A 19,501-nucleotide genomic window follows, 5' to 3' on the forward strand; every position below is an offset into this window, starting at 1 on the left:
GTCTTACGTGCCTCCTCCGTCTCTCCTCTGTGTCTTTGTATCTCACGTGTGTCTCCGTGTCTGCGCGTGTCTGTGTCTCCGTGTGTCTGTGTCTCCGTGTGTCTGTATCTCACGTGTGTCTCCGTGTCTGCGCGTGTCTGTGTCTCCGTGTCTGCGCGTGTCTCTCCGTGCAGGTCGCGGCAAGAGAACGAGCTGGTGGACTCGGCGCCGCAGTGGGAGGAGGTGCTGCGGCGCCAGCACGAGCGCAGCCAGAACGACCCCGCACACCGGCGCTCCCGCCACCGCTCACGATCGTACGCACACACACGCACACACGCACACACACGCACACACACGCACACACACGCACGCAAACACGCACACAGATACGCACACGTGCGCACAAACGCGCACAGACGCGCACGCACACAAAGACAATGATCCCCCGTATAGCTATAACAGACTGTGGGGGCAAGTCAGAGGTCGCAAACGGGTTTTGATTCCTTACCCATACCCGGCCGTACCCGGCCGTACCCGTACCCTACCCGTACCCGGCCGGGTACGGGTAGGGTACGGGTATCGGGTACCTGATTGCGACCTCTGGGATGAAGCCATGTTGCAGGCGCGGGTGGGTTGATTCTAGGAATTTGAATTGTGAGAAGAGACAAGACGTTGGGAAATGAGTGACAAACGGTGACTCACGGCCTACCCGTACCCGGCCGCACCAGGGTAGCAAACGGGTACCCGTACCCGGCTGGGTACGGGTAGCCGGGTATCGGGTAGGGTACGGGTATCGGGTGCCCGGTTGCGACCTCTGGGGCAAGTGCTGTTAGGGAGCACCTGTGAAGAAGGCCGGCACGGCACATGGAGGGGTGGGTGGCGGCCAGCACCACGCTCGGCCGCCTTTGTCCCCCTAGTGGTGATGTTTTTACACATCAGACCAGGCGCTCATTTGAAGCTGATACGACCTAGGGGAGGCCCAGGACCGGTTCAGGTAATAATACTGGCACACACACACGCACACACACACACGCACACACACACACGCACGCACACACACACACATAGGCGCCCATCGCACGGAGCTTACGATGCTGTTCATGTGCGCGTCTCTCTCTCACTCTCTCGCTGTCCACGCGTGCATCTCTCTCTCTCTCGCAGGCGCAGCCCAGACAAGCAGGCCCGGGAAGAGCTGTGGAAGCACATCGAGTGAGCCACTCACCAACCACACCACTCACCAACCACACCGCTCACCAATCACACCGCTCACCAACCACACCGCTCACCAACCACACCGCTCACCAACCAAACCGCTCACCAACTCAGCCACTCACCAACCACACCACTTGCCAACCAAACCGCTCACCAACTCAGCCACTCACCAACCACACCGCTCACCAACCACACCACTTGCCAATCACACCGGGTTAGCCCTGAGCTGTTACGCTGGGTGAGTGTTGAGGCTGGCCCTGCTGTGTGATTGGCAGGAGGGAGCTGGTGGACCCCATCGGCTACACGGAGGATCAGCTGAAGGACATCCCCTACACCAAAGTGGAGTGTGTACCTACGATCGTCATCATCCTGATCATCACCACCATTGTCATCATCATGATCATCACCACGATCATCACCACGATCATCATGACCACCATCGTCGTCATCATCAACATCACCATCCTCATCATCATCAACATCACCATCCTCATCATCATCAATGGCACCAGCACCATCTTCATCATCATCAACTCCATCATGATTAGCACAACCATCATCATTATCATCATCACTATAATCACCACTGTCATCACAACATCATCACCTCTGGTGAGTGGGTCGGTGAGTTGAGATGAAACACTCACACTCGGCGCACCAATAAACAATCGTACACTGTGGGATCATTCAAATTGTTTGGCTGCGTCGGGTGGTGGAGGGTCTTGACGGCACAAATTTGGCCGGCTCATTACGTGCTTTGCCAAACCCACAAATCAATAAAGAATCACGAAATATCGAAATGTCGCCTCTTGGCCTCTTGGAACTGTTCGTGTCCACCTCGTGCGTCGGATCTGGTTTACGGCCATTGGTCCACCCACGTTTTAGTGCTGAGTCTACCTAGGGGCGGACCACGCTCGGCCTGGCCGGGTGTTATCGTCGAATCTGTCGTCCATCTCCCGCTCGCCGTAACCCCCCCCCCTCCCCCCCGCAGGACGCGCGGAGACCCCGTGAAGATCCGCCACTCGCAGTCGCCGCACAACTCCCGCGTCAACCACCGGCGCTCACACGCCTCCGAGGGCGAGCGCTCCGTGCTGGCCGAACTCCACAAGTACGCGCGTCGCCCCCCCCCCCCCCCCCCCCGGCAGGCACCGCCGTCATTACCAGCGCCACCGCAGCCCCCACACCGCGTTCATCTCTCCCTCTGCCCGACGGCCGCGTGGCGTCGGTAGCGGTAGCGGCGGCGACGCTGCACGTGGCTGCCTGTAACCCCGTGCCATGTTGGGGTGGCGAGGGTTGGCGGATCACCGCGCAAGCGTTGCGAAACTCCCTCCCTTGCCGTGGGTGGGCCTCGAGGAGTAGCCGTACCCCGGATGGCCAGGAGGCAGGACAGCAAAAGATGTGGATCTCCACCTGTTCCGTGTGTACGGGATGGAGCGTTGCCCCCTCTCACGGACGCACGCGTTTGTTTTATTTCCGAGTGCTCCACTTTACTCTCTCATGAAAGCACTTAGGATTTGGCCAATAACACCTTAATACGCAGGGGCCCGCAGAGCTTGGGCGATCGTTGGTAGCTCCGGCTCATCACGTGGCTGCCCTCCCGCTGTGGTTCCTCCTCGTGCCTCGGAGTCGTCCTCTCTCTCTCTGCACGAGAGCGAGCGAACGCTGCGCGGTGGCGGCTCTACGTGAGCGGATACCGTGGCAATGCGGCGGCGTGTCACCTCGCGCTTCCATCCCCTACAGCACCCCCCCCCCATCCATCCTCCGAATTCCCTTCATCTCTCCATCGCTCCCTACGTCCCTCCTCATCCCTCGCTCTCTCTACAAATCCCGCTCCCATGTTCGAGTCGATAAGGCCGCACTCCCCATGACCCCCCCACCTGTGCCCTCTCCCCCCACCCCCCAGCTCGCGATCCGACCTGGTGGAGCCCCTGCCCGTGATGGTGGCGCAGCGGCAGGCCCCGGCAGCTGCCCCTGCGGGACACAACCCCGGCGCCGGCGCCACCGTCGCCGCTGCGGTGAGAGAGCCGAACACCGTGCGCCTCAAGTCCCCGTGGCCCTGCGGTTCACCTAGCCTGGCACGCACGCTGCGTTGACGTCGTTGTCGCTTGGGGGCGGATGCCGGTGGGCTGTCGCCGTGCTGCGTCACCGTTTGTGTGTCCGTATTCGCTCGCGTACGCATGTTTGCGAATGCCTATTGCGGGGAGTGGTGGCGCTGTGGTTGGCGCACCGCGCTACGAGCCCGGCGACCCGAGTGTGAGTCCCTCTCACGGCCAACATCGGTCACAGCCTGAAATGAGTACGAGCTGCAGCGTATAAACAGCGGCACTGGTGAGACAAAGCTGGCTGGGTGTGGTGCTAGCCGGTGTTGTATCGTAGGTGCTCTCTCGTCAGCACTTGCCCCAATAGCCTGTGTAGGCTACACGGGTGACCTTTGTCTTTGTGCGTGCGCCAGCAGAGGAAGGAGCGCGCCCAGCGACGCCGCTCGGGCAGCGACTGGAACGGCTCCATCACCGACTGCGCCTCCAACCCCCGTGCGTGCGAGTGACGCGCGCAGACAACACGAGTGGGGGGCGGGGCCCCCCAGCACCACCACGGCACCCAGCGCTCCCCGCTCGGCAGCACTGAACTCAGCCCGGCGGCGGAGAACGTTCAAGGCGGGCGAGGGGGGGCAAGGGGGGGAGAGATGTACTGCGAGGGCGGTGCAGCATGACGAGGGAATGACGGTGATGATGATGTCATGGGGACCGGACCCCCCCCCCCCCCCCATGGCTCCAGCTCGGTGTTGGAATCCACAGGTTGACGAGGCCTCCGTGGGAAGGGCCGAGGCTCGCTGAGCCGGACGATGGCCCCCAATGAGGAGGCCGCGGGGCGACACGCGGCCCAGAGGACGGAGCTCACGGCGCCGCTCTGCGAGTCGACCGGGGAAATGTTTCCGCGCCCGGCACGCCACAGCCACTCGCGCGCGACGGGCTGGGGCTGCTGCTTTTGGCTCACGTTCCGCCTGCTGCAGTTGACCAGCGACCTGGAAAACTGTCGGGAAGTTTCAGCCTTCGCCTGCGAGTGACTTTCGCGGGGTCACAACTCGTCGCTGCCGCCGCCGCCACACTCCGTTATTCTGTTAGCGACGAAAACGCCCCCCACCCCCCCCGCCCCCCCGTGCTGCACCCCCGACAGCGCCTCAGCGCCGCGACGCTCCGGTCCGTGCCGCTCTGTCCCCCCCCTCCTCCACCGGTCCGCTCGTTCGCGAGTACCCAGGCTTGTCTTACGGATATGCAAAATAAGCCGCTGCATACACAGCACGCACCTGATGGTTGTGAATCACCAGAAAGCTGCAAGCGCGGAGGGTCTCAAAGAACCGGAGTAGAGAAATGTGGCTCCTTCACCACTGTGTGTGTGTGGTTGTAAAAGACAAACCTCGCCCTGTGGATTGGAATCATCTCTACCTGCTGAATCGGCCTTTGACTGGTGACAGCTGCTCGTGTTCATGAGCAGCTCTCTTCATCAGCAGCTATGATCACTCCCCCCCCGCCCCCCCCCCCGTCATCTCTCGCGCGGCCGCGATCCACCAGCAACTGCACACCGCACACCGCACGAGCCGATTCCATCGCTCCGCCTCCGTGGTGGACGTCCCCTCGGGACGCGTTCCCTCCTTGGTCTGCCACTCCGTCATTAGTCTCGACCACCGGCCACCGTCGTCCCTTCTGGCGTTGCAACGCGTGCTGCCCAAGCCCCGTGCTCACTTCTCTTCAGAGTCAGTTTGATGATGATGATGATGCTGTATCTCACCTGCATACGCTCGCAAATCCACACGTCACGATCATTGTCTCGCGGCGGAATTCCAGGCGTGCCTCTCTCTCTCCACACTTCTCAGCGCACTTATCGGGTGTTTTACGTCGACGTCCGTATTGATGATCCATATTCCCACGGCAGGGGCAGTACGCACCGGCTGAACTCTCCTCTTGCCAGGACATCGCTTGCACCGACGCTGTCAGCGTGCCGCACTGCGCTGCCACCGCACGGCGCTCGCTCGCTCGCTCTCGCAGAGAGGGCGCGGCTCGAGGTGCGAGGAGCAAAGCACCGATGAGCAGGAAGAGGCGGCCGCAGCCGCGCGGTGTGAGCCAGCGGCAACACTTTCCCAAGCTCTGCGGTCCTCTGTGTTTTATCAAGGTGTTACCGGCCAATGAATGAGTGCTCACACGTGGAAGGAAAACGAGGCACCCGGAGAAAGCCCACGCCTGCGTGCGAGGGGGAAACGCTCTATCCCATACAGATGGGAGTCCGCGTATTTTGCTCTACGACTTGCTCCTGGCGAGCCGCGGTTTGGATCCTCCTCGACGGCCACGAGAGAAGGGAGCTCGCAACATTCGCGCGGTGATCCGCCAACCCTCGATGCTGCCTCCACACTGCTGGATGACACGCCACGTGCATCTTGGCCGCCACCGTCTGGCTAACTGAGTTCATTTCACTTTCACAAAAGCACTCGATCCAGCCTGCTCTCATCCGCGCCTCCCTGTTGTTGTTCACGGACAGCCTTCAATCGCCGTCCGAGGTTCTCACACACTGCAGCAGCTCTGGCCCTGCCACACATCTATTCCCATTCCCTGGCGAATGCAGTATTATCATCATCACACCGGATGGGTTCAAGCCCCTAAACTTAGCAAACATGACCTTTTTTTTTGCTTTAGTTTAGTAGTTTAATAGGTCCCGGTAATTTAAATAAGAAAAAAAGATACGTACGTTTTATGTACACATTACTTATATAAACAGTTTATATATATCGAGTGACAATGTTATAAATGTTGGTCTCTTATTGTGGTGGTTGTTATTATTTTGTTATCGTGACGAGGACAGCGCACTCCTGACTGAACACTGCCTTCGATCTTCCTCTGGGGCGGGTTGTGGGGCCACGGTGCCGGATCGAACCGCGACCGCACAAACCATGACGGCAGGTGCGGTGGGTGATCCTCGACGACGATGACGATGCAGAAACGGGAGAATTTAAAGAAAACCTCTTTTCCCGGTCAGTGTGCGGAGACTGTGGTCACCAGCCCGAGCTGCACCATGGGACGTGCGGCTTCGAACCCAATGACCGATTGTCAAATGTGGAGGAGGCGGTGGCGGTGGCATCGTCACAGAGGCGATGCACCGACCACTCTGCTACCCCGGACGCAGCTGTCGGGCAGCTCGCTGTCAATGACGACTGTCGCTCTGAGTCGGTGGTGTCTCAAACTTCGTTGGCCCGTGGACCCCCCCCCACACACCCATTCACTTCTCTCTCTCTATAAATGCCACGAATACTCAATGATCAATATTACCAGAACATAAACACTTTTTTTAACGCAGCTAGAATGTTTTTTCTGGGGGGCGGGGCATTTAGATCTTAAGGTTCGAATAGTTTGATCAGGTAGTTTACCAAAGTAAAATATTAATGTCCGAAACAAAAGGTATAAACATGGTCATCGTTTCGAGATCGACAGGCATCGCAGCCCGCCTGGAGGAGCGTCGCGGACCACTGCTGGACACCAACACCAAGACAAACCTAGAGATTCACACTCGCACCCATAGACTCAGAGACCTAGAGATTCACACTCGCACCCATAGACTCAGAGACCTAGAGATTCACACTCGCACCCATAGACTCAGAGACCTAGAGATTCACACTCGCACCCATAGACTCAGAGACCTAGAGATTCACACTCGCACCCATAGACTCAGAGACCTAGAGATTCACACTCGCACCCATAGACTCAGAGACCTAGAGATTCACACTCGCACCCATAGACTCAGAGACCTAGAGATTCACACTCGCACCCATAGACTCAGAGACCTAGAGATTCACACTCGCACCCATATACTCAGAGACCTAGAGATTCACACTCGCACCCATAGACTCAGAGACCTAGAGATTCACACTCGCACCCATAGACTCAGAGACCTAGAGATTCACACTCGCACCCATAGACTCAGAGACCTAGAGATTCACACTCGCACCCATAGACTCAGAGACCTAGAGATTCACACTCGCACCCATAGACTCAGAGACCTAGAGATTCACACTCGCACCCATAGACTCAGAGACCTAGAGATTCACACTCGCACCCATAGACTCGCAGAGACCTACAGATTCACACTCACGCCCATAGACTCACAGAGACCTAAAGATTTACTCTCACACCCATAGACTCACAGAGACCTATAGATTCACACTCGCACCCATAGACTCACACCCATAGACTCAGAGATCTACAGATTCACGCTCACACCCATAGGGGGAGCTGAGGATGGGAAGATGCAGAAAGAGAAGCGAGGTGAACCGTGGCGTGGATGAGTGTGTGGGTGGGTGAGTGAATGGGTGAGTGAATGGGTGTGTGGGTGGGTGAGTGAGTGGGTGGGTGAGTGGGTGGGTGAGTGGGTGGGTGAGTGAATGGGTGGGTGAGTGGGTGGGTGAGTGGGTGGGTGAGTGGGTGGGTGAGTGGGTGGGTGAGTGAATGGGTGAGTGAATGGGTGTGTGGGTGGGTGGGTGAGTGGGTGGGTGAGTGGGTGGGTGAGTGGGTGGGTGAGTGAATGGGTGGGTGAGTGGGTGGGTGAGTGGGTGGCTGAGCGAGTTTGTGGATGGGTGGGTGAGCGAGTTTGTGGACGAGTGGGTGTGTAGATATATATGTTTAAGTCTATTTAAGTCTACTTTGAAACCCCCATCTCTTGAAAGTGGCCTTCCCTCTTCGGTTGGCTCGGTTGCCCCGCTGTGTTTGTGTTTCGCTGCTTCCCATGCATTGCGCATTGGGATGCTAGGATGTGATGCGCCTTATACATTTCAGTCATTCTAATAGAGTGGACCTCTTTGCCATCTACTGGCTGCGAAGGGCCATTGCCCGAAACGTCTCCCGTTATATTTACTTTTGAGGTCGCAAACTGTCTTTTATGATGTCGCGGTGTTGGTGCAGTCGCAACAACAACAACAGCAGCAACAACAACAGCAGCAACAGAAACAGCAGCAACAACAACAACAGCAACAACAACAGCAGCAACAACAACAACAGCAGCCGTAGCTATCGACGAAGTTTTTGTTTAAACCCCTACCTAAGATGGCCGCTCCGGCGACACTTCCGGTGACGTCACGCGGGCGGGGTCACGGCTCTACTTCCGGGTCACGGCGCACGTGGTGTGGGAAAAATCGTGGCCTGCTGCTGAGTGGGAGCCAGAGGATTTCGGTTCGGTGTGCGGATTTCGGTTTTCGGTTCGCCATGAGCTCGGAGCGCGGCAACGCGGCGCGCAAGCGCTCGCAGAAGCACAAGAACGTGACGGCCTTCCGCAACAACCGCCACGACACGAGCCCGCGCGTGCAGGTGAGGCCCAATCTCCCGTCCCGCGACGGTCCATCAACCCCCGAGACCCACGCATCGACTCCGCATTGCCAGGCGACCCCCCCCCCCCATCCGCGAACGGAGCAATAAGAATTCACCCAGCGTCTGCTCTGCTCGCAGAGCTGGTTCAGTACCATCGCTTGGCTTGCTTTAATTGGCACAGCGCCCTGACGTGACATGCGGAGTCGATGAGACGCATGGTGGAGTATGGCGGTGATGGTGGAGTATGGCGGTGATGGTGGTGGTGATGGTGGCGATGATGATGATGGTGGCGATGGTGATGATGGTGGCGATGGTGATGATGGTGGTGATTGTGGCGATGATGATGATGGTGGTGATGATGGCGGTGATGATGGTGGCGATGGTGATGGTGGCGGTGATGGTGGTGATGGTGGACGACCTTTGGGACGCGTCCCCATCCCCCCTTGTCACTGCCGTGACGACGCCGCACCCAGAGCGAGCGACGCGTCTCTCCACCCCACAGGGACCACCACCCAAACTTGTTATTGACGGTGGCTGCCCCCCCTCCTCCTCGTTACAATCCTTGACCATCCACAGTCGTCCAATTCCTCTGTGGCCTGGGATGAGTCCCGCCTGCCCAGCAAGCCCCGCTGACGATGTGTTTCTTCCCCATGAGCTTGCACGACGCCGTCTGATCCGTGCGCTCCTCCTCCACGTGTCCCTCGCTGTGAATCCTAAGCACACGCCGCTCCTCCACCCTGTGGTGCAACGGCCGATAGTCGACCCAACGCATAGCGGCACGCTCACCCTTCCACCCCTTAACACCACCCCGGTGTTGTCCTCCGCTGCCTCCTCCCCTTCCTGCAGAAAATGAACAGCGTGGTGCACGAGGGAGTGTGCGCGCGCTGCAAGGAGGTGCTCGAGTGGAAGGTGAAGTACGGGAAGTTCAAGCCGATCACGCATGCCCGCAAATGGTAACGCAGCGACCACCACTTTCCCCTGCCTCGTACCGGTCTCCCCTGACTCCCTTGCCTGTCGCCTGTCTCCCTTGCCTGTCGCCTCTCGTCTCCCAGAGGTTTGTGGTTCGAATCCGGCGACCGCCCTGGTTAATACCGTGTTGTGTATTTACTCCAAAATACCACGCCCCGTCTTGTTTCACTTGCAGTGGACGCTATAGATCCCGTGTCACTAGAAACGAGTCGTGTGCCGGTGTCACGTCTGCAAATTTCCCAAATTTGATCAAATTACACGGCAAATTACTCAGTTGACATTATACACAGCAACACTCTTCATCCTCCCGGAAAACGAATCCAAACTCGCAGGCCAGATTTAAGTCGCCATGTGCTGCACGTAGACAGCTGGCACCGGGGGTGCCCCCCTCTGTTCACAATGTATCGAGATGACCCGTACTGCAGGCTGTGCCCTTCACGGTGATGGCTCCCCTGAGCTACGAGAACGACAGCGGCGATAATCCCTCGTCGTGAATCACAATAGTTTTAGGGCGCCAGGAGGAGGCGTCTCTGCCGTTAGCTGGAAGCAGCCGGCACTTTTGTCGCGGCCGCCAGCACGGGCGCACAAAGACAAAGCCCCCCCCCCCCACCCTGTATAGCCTCAACAGACTGTTGGGGCAAGTGCTGTTAGCGAGCACCTATGAATGCCGGCACGGCGCACGAGGGGGGTGGGTGTAACCGGCACCACGCCCCCTTGCACCCACAGAGCTGATGTTTTATACGCGACACCAGGTGCTCATTTGCGGTTTAGATATTCGCCACTGGTCTTGGCCGTAAGTGGGAACCAGCCCTGGAGTCACCGGGTTCGTAGCGCATCCATGACCAGTGCACTGCCGCGCGTGTGTGTGTGTGCGTCTGGCAAGCAGACCACGCCACAAACAATTTATAAACGTGTTTCGCATCAAAATAACCCAATTCTTAACATTCCGTTCCTTTGTTATTCTTGTTTATGTTCCGGCCAGATTTTATCTTTAACTCCACAGTGTTCCTCACATGTTGCGTCACGTGATATTTTTGTTTTAAGTTCCATTTAACTCATTTTATTCCCAAGGTATGGTCCACACCCCTTGGCTACGGAACCCTAATTAGCCCGTCATTTGTGATGTTCTCAGGGCGGCAACACAAGAATCAGACATCACTGTCACTGTTAGTAATTAAAATTGTCGTAATTATCGCCTCGGGGCGGCGGTGGCCATGTGGCTGGCTGTAGTCCAGCACTGTTGTGGAGGCAGCAACGAGGGTTGGTGGATCACCACACAGATTGAGTGAAACTCGTCTCCCCTGAGCATCGAGTAGGAGCCGTACCCTGGCGAGCCAGGAAGAGGTGGTCCAGAAAAGATGTGGACCCCGCCTGTTGCGTCTCTAAGGGATAGAGCGTTTCCTCCTCGCTCGTGTTCTCCTGGTGCTCCAGTTTCCTCCCACATGTAAAACCTCATTTGTTGGGCCGATAACACCTTGATATATGGAGGACTGCAGAGCTTGGAGGGGGGATTTGGCTGCTGCTGTGTCACCGTCTCAATGTGTCACCGTCTCACCGTGTCACCAACTCACCGTGTCACCGTGTGACTGTGTCACGTCTCACTCTCACCGTCTTGCCCTGTCACCGTGTCTCTGCGTGACCTCATCACTAGATCACCGTCACGCCATCCCCGTGTCACTGTCGCAACGTACGTACGTAGCCAACCGTGCTCATCGGTGGTACGTGTCTCCCCGTGTCTCCCCGTGTCTCCCCGTGTCTCCCCGTGTCTCCCCGTGTCTCCCCGTGTCGTCCCCGTGTCTCCCCGTGTCTCCCCGTGTCTCTCCGTGTCTCCCCGTGTCTCCCCGTGTCTCCCCGTGTCTCCCGTGTCTCCCCGTGTCTCCCCGTGTCTCCCCGTGTCTCCCCGTGTCGTCCCCGTGTCTCCCCGTGTCTCCCCGTGTCGTCCCCGTGTCTCCCCGTGTCTCCCCGTGTCTCCCGTGCCGTCCCCAGCGTGCGGTGCCAGCAGAGGACGGTGCTGCGTGCGTACCACACGGCGTGCGCCCACTGCTCCGTGCGCCTCGGGATCTGCGCCAAGTGCGGCACGGAGGGGGGCGTCGTCCTTCCGTGAGTCACCGCCACAACCTCCAGTTCACGTGATTGAGCCGTCTGTGCGTTTGGCCTGGCCCAGAACGCCGCATCCTGCTTTGTGAAACCGACAAGATGAGCCAGAGAGTGTCCCTGCGGTGAGCTAGGTGGCGTCATCATCACCGCAGTCGGGAGCAGCAGCGCAATGTGCCACTCGCATGCGTTCAATAACAGCCGCAGATGAGCCAACTGGCGTCCATCCCTGTACGAAAGCAAGCCTGCTCGTGGTTACGACGAGGCGTGCGTGTCTTTGTGGCGCAACGGTCAGCGCGCTGCGCCACGGCAACCCGTGTGCACGTGAACCTCATGGCGAGACCCGGGGGTCCCATAAGCCCCCGGCTCTGGCACAAACTGCGTTGCTACGTCGTTTTATGTCCGTTGAAGGCAAACGATCCGGCAATCTATTCCTCTCGACGAGCTCTACACGATGCGCTCATCAAAGTTTCAAAGTTTTGTTTCCTCTGCGCAGTCGTCCTCGCTGCGCTTAGACGACATGGCAGCAGGAATGATCCGTGCCAGGCGGGTCGCGGCGTTTGTGTGCGCGGTGGGACGGAGTTGCCAAAAGTAAATAAATTAATTACCATTTTGACTTCCGTTTATTTGGGACCCCGGGGTCCTGCCATAAGAACCGGTCCTGCGCCTCACCTAGGTCGACTCAGTGTCAAATGAGTACCTGGTGTGACGTGCAACAAAAACATCGGCACGAGGGAGACAAAGGCGGCCGGGCGTGGTGGTGCTGGCCACACCACCCTCTTGTGTGCCACAGTGCCGGCCTTCATAGGTGCTACTCGCTAACAGCACTTTCCCCAACATTCTGGTAAGGTTATACGGGGAAAGGGGGGGACGTCTTTGTGTTCACCCACTCCCTCCCCCTCCAGTGAATGCCATGAATGTGTGTGGGGTTTTGCGCTGGCTGCTCAATTCCGGGAACGATTGAAGCGATTTCCCTGGCCCTTGATTTGGCCCGTCGAGTTTTTGTTGTTGTTTGTTTACGATCGTGCCGTCTCATTTTTGTACATTTTGTTCTGGGGGGTTTTTTTTCCCCCCTCCGTCGGCACCTACATTTTTTTTACGTATCCTTCTCACGAGTCGTGAAGCGGTCGCGCGATTCCCCACGGTCGCGATTCCCCACGCGCGCGTCGAGGAGCCGGCTAGCCGACGTGGAGAGGCCCTCGTGAGCGCGGGACCTCCGCCGCTGCCGGGCGTCGCAGGGCGCCGCACAGCTCGCAGGTCGCCAAGCGTCGGTGAGATCTGACGGTGATAGAGCGTGAGTGTCTAAGTGACGGTGATAGAGCGTGAGTGTCTATGTGACGGTGATGGCGATGATGATAATGATTATTCTAACAACATTTGCGCGAGTTGGAAACCGTAAATTTGTTGTAGTTGTCTCTCACTTAGTCCCAACGTTCTGTCTTCCTGTGCCAGTCTGGGCAACCAAGGAGATAAAGAAGAGCCCGGAGACCAGGGAGGAGACCAGGGAGGAGATGAGGGAGGAGACCAGGGAGGGGACCAGGGAGGGGACCAGGGAGGGGACCAGGGAGGGGACCAGGGAGGGGACCAGCGAGGGGACCAGGGAGGGGACCAGGGAGGGGACCAGAGAGGGGACCAGGGAGGGGACCAGGGAGGGGACCGTGAAGAGGTCCATGGAGGAGGCCACGGTGGAGATGGAGAGGATGGGGGTGACGATGACGCAAGTGACAGCGATGGGCCTCTGGCGGAGAGTGCGACGTGAGGCAGATGAGCAGCACTGTGCCCCCCCCACGCCCCCCCCCCACGGCCCCCCCCACGCCCCCCCCCCACGCCCCCCCCCACGCCCCCCCCCCACGCCCCCCTCCACGCCCCCCACGCCCCCCTCTCGAACCGGATCTTCCAGTACCTCTGGGAACACCGCCAGCAGTATATCAGGTAGCGGTGAGTCCCCACCATCAGCGAGCCTCCCTCAGCGAGCGGTGTTACTGGGCACAGGTGCAAGATGGCAGGTGGCCAGCAACACAGAACTCGCCATCATCTCTCAATGCTGCCATGTCAAAGAGTCCACCCAGCAGAAAATTGACATCCGAGCGGCGCTATTGATAATGCGATGGATAATCACAGCGATGTCAAGTCGTCACCGTGCGTCACCGCCGCCGGACAGGATTTGCTCGCTGCTGTAGGTCGGGAGAGGAGTCCGACTCAAGAGGCACGAGGAGGAACCACAGACGAGCGGGAAGGCAGCAGCAGCAGCAGCAGCCACACGGCGGTGAGCCGGTGCTACCGACGGTTGCCCAAGCTCCGCAGTTCTCTATATATCGAGATGTTCTCGGCAAATTATTGAGTGCTCCTTTTTGGTTTGCGGGAGTCGGGAGGGGCGGGGGGGAGTTGGTTTGACCGTACTTCACCTGTGACTGGGTCCAGTGTTGGTCTGCAGAAGGGTGTGCAGTTCAGCAGGTAGAAGTCGGTTTAGATGACTACCGTTGTTGAGGCGTTGGCCTGGAGCGGAATGACGCGATGTGCTGCCCGTCTTTGCGGTACGGTGCAGCAATTCTGCATGAAGATCCCTCGAGGGGTCAACAGCCGACGCCGGTCGCGACGTGTGTGCATCGGATCGCAAGTGTGAGGGGTCGGGGCGACAACCGGTTATTCAAAACGCATGCGAACGGTGTGCTCATCATGCGCTAACTATACAGTTGGGCTAAGAATGATCGAGACCACGACAGAAAGGAGACGGTGAAGATGAGAGGCGGAGAGAATCGGAACCCCGGGGAATCTCGAGAGGGGAAACGCACGAGGCTCGTGGCGACCGCGATGGTTCCATCTCGAGCCACATTCACGTTCAATTAAACAAATGATGATATTTTACCAATGTTCTCAACTCCCTGGATTTTTCTTCCGACGTCCCCGGCTCCGTTGTTTTGAAGGCGCGTGGCATAGTTTCAAGCGAATCTCACGATTGCTGCTACATTTTGGCTGTGAGAATTGTTCCCCGGCTCAATCCGCGGTGCGTGTCAGCGACTGTGTCCGTGAGCGGTCGTGGGGAGCGGTGGCACAGTGGTCAGTGCACTGCACAATGAACCCGGCGATCCGAGTTCCATTTCCGCTCACAGACAACACCAATGATTATTTTCTGAACCTGGTGACGATTATCTATCCCCTAGATCTACTCGGCCTCAAATGAGTACCTGGTGCAGTGTAAAAACATGGCCACTGGGGAGACGAAGGTGCCCGGGCGTGGTGCTGGCCACCCCGCTCTGGTCCCGTGCCGGCCTTGGTAGGTGCAATTCGCGAACAGCTCTCACAGTTTAAGGCTTTTTATGGGGCACCTTTGGAAGTGGGTGATGGTGGGTGAGTTGTGCCGAAGCAATAATCACCGCGTTAAACGCCCGTGCACCGCGCGACGTTTCAACTAGTTTGGCCGTGTCGGGTGGTGGAGGGTTGTTGACGGAGATTTGACCGGATCATTAAATGGGGCTTCATCCCTAAAATCATTCGCGTCAAGTCAACAAAGCCGGAACCGCGGACCGCAGAACACCACGCAGCCGGTCCCTCGCCACGTGTGGTCGGGTCTCGACGTCGTTTATCCTTCAACCGCCGACGCACAGACGTGTCCTCGCCGTGATAATTATTTACGGACTTGTTGGTTTACGGTCACGTGTTTAGTTCGTGTCGTCCACGGCATGTGACCTTGTCGCACATTTCGGGTCTCCGGCCGGCAAATCTGTCCCTTCCAATATTAATTCCGCAGCACTCACTTTGAGTCTCCGTAATCTCACTTGCGGTCTGTATCGGCTCTGTATCAGCCAGCAGCTGCACATTTTAAAATTGGCTTTGAGCTTCACTGCTTTTACCACTCGCTGTACCTTCTCCAATGCACGCCTTCTATCGAGCGCAGCCTCAAGAGAACGGCAGCGCACGCTACCTGGCCAGCACGGACACCGGGGCTGCCCCTGGCTCTCTGGCCTCCCTGCGCTCCCCCCCTGGGATCGCTGCTCCGGTCTCGGCGCCCTCGGGGCTCCGGCTCCTCTGCATCGACGTATGTTGAACTTGTTTCGACCCGGACATAGACAACGCGCTCACTGGAGGTGTGGGGGAAGGACGACAAACTAAACATGAAAAGCAGCTCTCAGGCAATGAGTTTTCAATCAAGATTTTAAAATGTATAGCTCCAGCGGCTTCCTAATATCGGAAGGAAGAGCATTCCAGACGGCCACAGAAGCGCATCTGAAAGCGCCGCGCGATGCGGCGGCCATCTTGGTTTGATGCTCCTCAGACCCTCGTCCTGGGCCCCTTTGCCTGGGACCACTCGAATCTCACGGATGGACCAATGTCGACCATTTTAACATGTGGTGGTAGTAGTAGTAGTAAGCTCTTGTGACCGAATATCCAAAATAAAGGGTGTTTTTTTTTTTGTTGGAGCGTGCAAATATTTGTCGTTGAAAACTCGCCGCCGCCCGACAGCCAATCAGGAAGGTTTTGGCCACGTCAACAAATCGTGCCGCTCGGCCTCAATTGTTACTTAGCTCTTTGGTTCTTTCGGTGAAGTCACGTAGAAAGAAAATAAATTAAACAATAGCACGCGACGTTTCGATTGCAACACAAGCAATCGTCATGAGGTACAAATGAATGAAAACAAACCTAGTAAACTTAGAAATATAATGCAATACAACACAGAGAGTCGGCTAGCACAACAGTCAACACCCCACCTGGTTGATTCCGTTCTTCCAAAGATTGCTAAATTTGAGAGAGAGACAAAACACAGACAGACACAAGCAGAGAGAGACAACACACAGACAGACACAAGCAAAGAGAGACACAGAGAGAGGCACAGAGAGAGACACAGAGAGACACACACAGGCACACAAGCAGAGAGAGACTCACACGGAGACACACAGAGAGAGAGACACACAGACACGGAGACACACAGACAGACACGTAAGCAGAGAGAGACAACATAGACACAGAGAGACACACACATAGGCACACAGACACAAGCAGAGAGAGCCTCAAACAGAGACACAGAGAGAGACACACACATAGACACGGAGACACACAGACAGACACAAGCAGAAAGATACACAAAGAGACACATTGAGACAGAGACACACAGAGAGAGACACACACATAGGCACACAAGCAGAGAGAGACGCACATCGGCAGACAGAAACAACGCCTCTGTGTCGAGGCCTTGAGTAGAGAGATGATGATTGCTTGTGTTGCAATCGAAATGTCGTATGCTCTTATTTAATTTATTTTCTTTCTCCGTGACTTTACCGAAAGAACCAAGGAGTCATTCCTGCAGTCACGGGAGCTCCAAATCAAGTTTATTTCTGAGGCTCCCAAGTCAAGTTCGACTCCTGCCTGTGATGCGAAGTTTCCTTAACAAGATAACAAATAAATAAATATATACTCCAACAACTGTAAACTCATAGCTTATAATTGTCATTGTGATTAGGATGAAAATACCTAACATGGTTTGAACAATTAGCGTTTAATCCCACGATTGGTCATGCCCATTTTCCCTAGGAGGGTGGCAATGTTGCTGTGTCAGTCGGCGTTGGGGATGTGTTGGTCAGATGACCGGTGGCATGGTATGGGTTTTGAGCTGTGGGAGGAACCCCCACGCGTCACAAGGAAGGAGAACACACCGACTGCACTCGCCCTGCAGGACACGCGGGGAGATCGCAACAACTCCACTCAGCAGGCAGGTGCCCGTGTCCAGACTCAAGCCGAGGCCTCTTGCAGCTGCGAGGCGCGAGTGTTCCCGCTGAGCCGCCACCACCACCACCCCCCTGCCGAAATGTTGTTTGTGATTTGTTGAATGGTGTAAGGTTGTGTGGTGGTGGGATTGAGGAGGTGGAGGTTGTGGTGGTGGTTTATCCCAGCTGACAGCGCTGGCCTGTGCACGTCCTGTGTGTGTGTGTGAGAGTGTGTGTGGGAGTGTGTGTGGGAGTGTGTGAGAATGTGTGAGTGTGTGAGATTGTGTGTGACCATCGACTAGTCATCTGTAAGATGCGCCTGCCATTCTTCATTCCGGTGTTGGGTGTACACCCAGGACCACATTCCCACCTAAAGTGGCCTGGTCTCAGCTTATGAAAGTTGCAAGCGAGAATTTCATCTTCGCTTGCAGCTGGGGTTGGCATCGTCCCCCACTCCTCCTGATGTCGAGGGTAAATGGGCGAGGTTTAGGACTGTGGCTCATGCAGCTGCAATGGCTGCTTTGGGTACGCGGTCCAGACCTCCCCAGAAACACTGGCTGACAGAGGAGGTGTTCAGGATAGTTGAGAAAAAGCGACAGGCCCACTCTCATCAGCTACAGCATTCCACGTCAGAGAATGAGGAGGTTTACCGCAGCCTTCGCTCGGAGGTTCGGAGAGCCATAAGGCGCTGCAAGGATGGGTTGTGGTCGCGGGTTGCTGAGGAGATGGAGTCTGCCTCAGTGGCCCGCGATCACAAATCACTATTTAACTCCATCAAAAAAGTAACCTGCAGCGCCACACCTATTACCATCAGGGGAAAAAACGGTGATCCAATCTCTGACTCCCAGGAACAGGTTTGCAGATTTGCTGAGCATTTCTGTGAGGTCCTGGGGGAGGGGAAATCTCTCAGCCAGGAAAACATGGCACAAAGTGGGGATAACCCTGCTGAGGCTGCGGTGCCTCAAATATTGGAAGAGGTCACCCCCTGTGAGTGGCTGGCTGAGGTGCCATCTGTTGAGGAAGTACTGAAGGCGATCCGGAGTCTGAGACCAGGAAAGGCACCGGGCAGAGATGATCTCCCAAGCGAAATGCTGAGGGAGGGTGGCGTTTGTGCACAGACTGCCCTATATGACACCATAACAACAGTCTGGACCACTGGACGGGTTCCGCAGGATTGGAAAGATTCCCTGGTGGTCCCCCTCTTTAAGAAGGGGGACCGCACAGACTGTAACAACTACAGGGGCATCTCACTCAGTGTGCCGGGAAAGGTCCTGGCAAGGATTATTTACATCGCCTTGCTAGGCACGCTGAGGAGAGGCTTGCGGAGCCCCAATGCGGTTTCAGGAAAGGGCGGTCCTGCACAGATGCAATATTTTATGTCCGTCTGCTACAGCAGAGGTGTAGGGAATTAAGACCTACATCTCTGCTTTATTGACCTGGTCAAGGCCTATGATACCATCAGTAGGCCTGGGCTCTGGGTTGTTCTTCGTGCTTTCAGAGTCCCTGACCCTCTGCTCACGATCATTAAGGACCTTCATGATGGTGAGCGGGCCCGGGTAAAACTACGTGGCCGGGAGTCGGAGCCATTCCCTGTACACCTTGGGGTGCGACAGGGATGTCCTCTGGCTCCCACATTATTTAACATATTTTGACCACGTAGTTCATGAAGCCTTCAATAGCTGTACCGGGGGAATCTCCATTTGGTACAGATATAATGGGAGGCTGATCGATGCCCGGGTGCGGTCAAGGGATGGCTCCCTATTGGTCAACCACGTTATGTATGCCGATGATCTGGTAATTGCTGCTCATTCAGAGGAGGAGTTGGAGGCGCTGCTGCTGAGACTGGAGCGTGCCACTAAGAGGTGGGGCCTTACCATCAGCCCCACCAAAACTAAGCGCCTGCCTGGGTATTTTGTACCATCGGGCACTCCACCCCCACAACTCTCAATCGGTGATGGGGCAGTTGTGGAGAGAGTGGAGAGTTTCCCATACCTGGGCAGTGTGCTCATGATCGTTTCCGGTGTAACAGCAGAGGTCTCACTCCCAATCAGTCGAGCGGTAATGTCTTTTCATCGGTTGCGGAACGCTGTGTGGAAGCTACCTGGTCTGTCGCTCCGCACGAAGCTTCAGGCCTTCTCGGCCACGGTCAATCCCTCCCTTCTCTACGCTTGCGAAACATGGACTTCCCTAAAGGAGCATCTTCGC

General features: G+C 56.8%; 2 protein-coding genes across 8 annotated transcripts in view; both read left to right on the top strand.

Moving 5' to 3' along the window:
- The window catches only part of EPB41L4A (erythrocyte membrane protein band 4.1 like 4A), a 43,355-nt gene extending 37,354 nt beyond the window's left edge, over positions 1–6,001 (top strand). For 4 of the 7 annotated variants that reach the window (XM_078617285.1, XM_078617288.1, XM_078617287.1 and 1 more), the window contains 6 exons: positions 174–293; positions 1,141–1,188; positions 1,467–1,535; positions 2,183–2,299; positions 3,095–3,206; positions 3,644–6,001. In XM_078617285.1, coding sequence (XP_078473411.1) covers positions 174–293; positions 1,141–1,188; positions 1,467–1,535; positions 2,183–2,299; positions 3,095–3,206; positions 3,644–3,736 — 559 coding nt within the window. In that variant the 3' untranslated portion in view covers positions 3,737–6,001. The remainder of the gene's footprint in view (positions 1–173; positions 294–1,140; positions 1,189–1,466; positions 1,536–2,182; positions 2,300–3,094; positions 3,207–3,643) is intronic. The other 3 variants (XR_013588551.1, XR_013588552.1, XM_078617286.1) reach the window with 1 other exon arrangement.
- Positions 6,002–8,282: 2,281 nt separating this feature from the next.
- C53H9orf85 (chromosome 53 C9orf85 homolog) lies at positions 8,283–13,407 on the top strand. The gene is made up of 4 exons (XM_078617312.1): positions 8,283–8,534; positions 9,381–9,487; positions 11,490–11,603; positions 13,050–13,407. The coding sequence occupies exons 1-4, from the start codon at positions 8,433–8,435 to the stop codon at positions 13,354–13,356; spliced, it is 630 nt and encodes a 209-aa protein (XP_078473438.1). The 5' UTR covers positions 8,283–8,432; the 3' UTR covers positions 13,357–13,407.
- The last annotated feature ends 6,094 nt before the right edge of the window (positions 13,408–19,501 follow it).

Source organism: Lampetra planeri, chromosome 53 (assembly GCF_965212315.1).
Source record: "Lampetra planeri chromosome 53, kcLamPlan1.2.h2, whole genome shotgun sequence".
Classification (NCBI taxonomy): domain Eukaryota; kingdom Metazoa; phylum Chordata; class Hyperoartia; order Petromyzontiformes; family Petromyzontidae; genus Lampetra; species Lampetra planeri.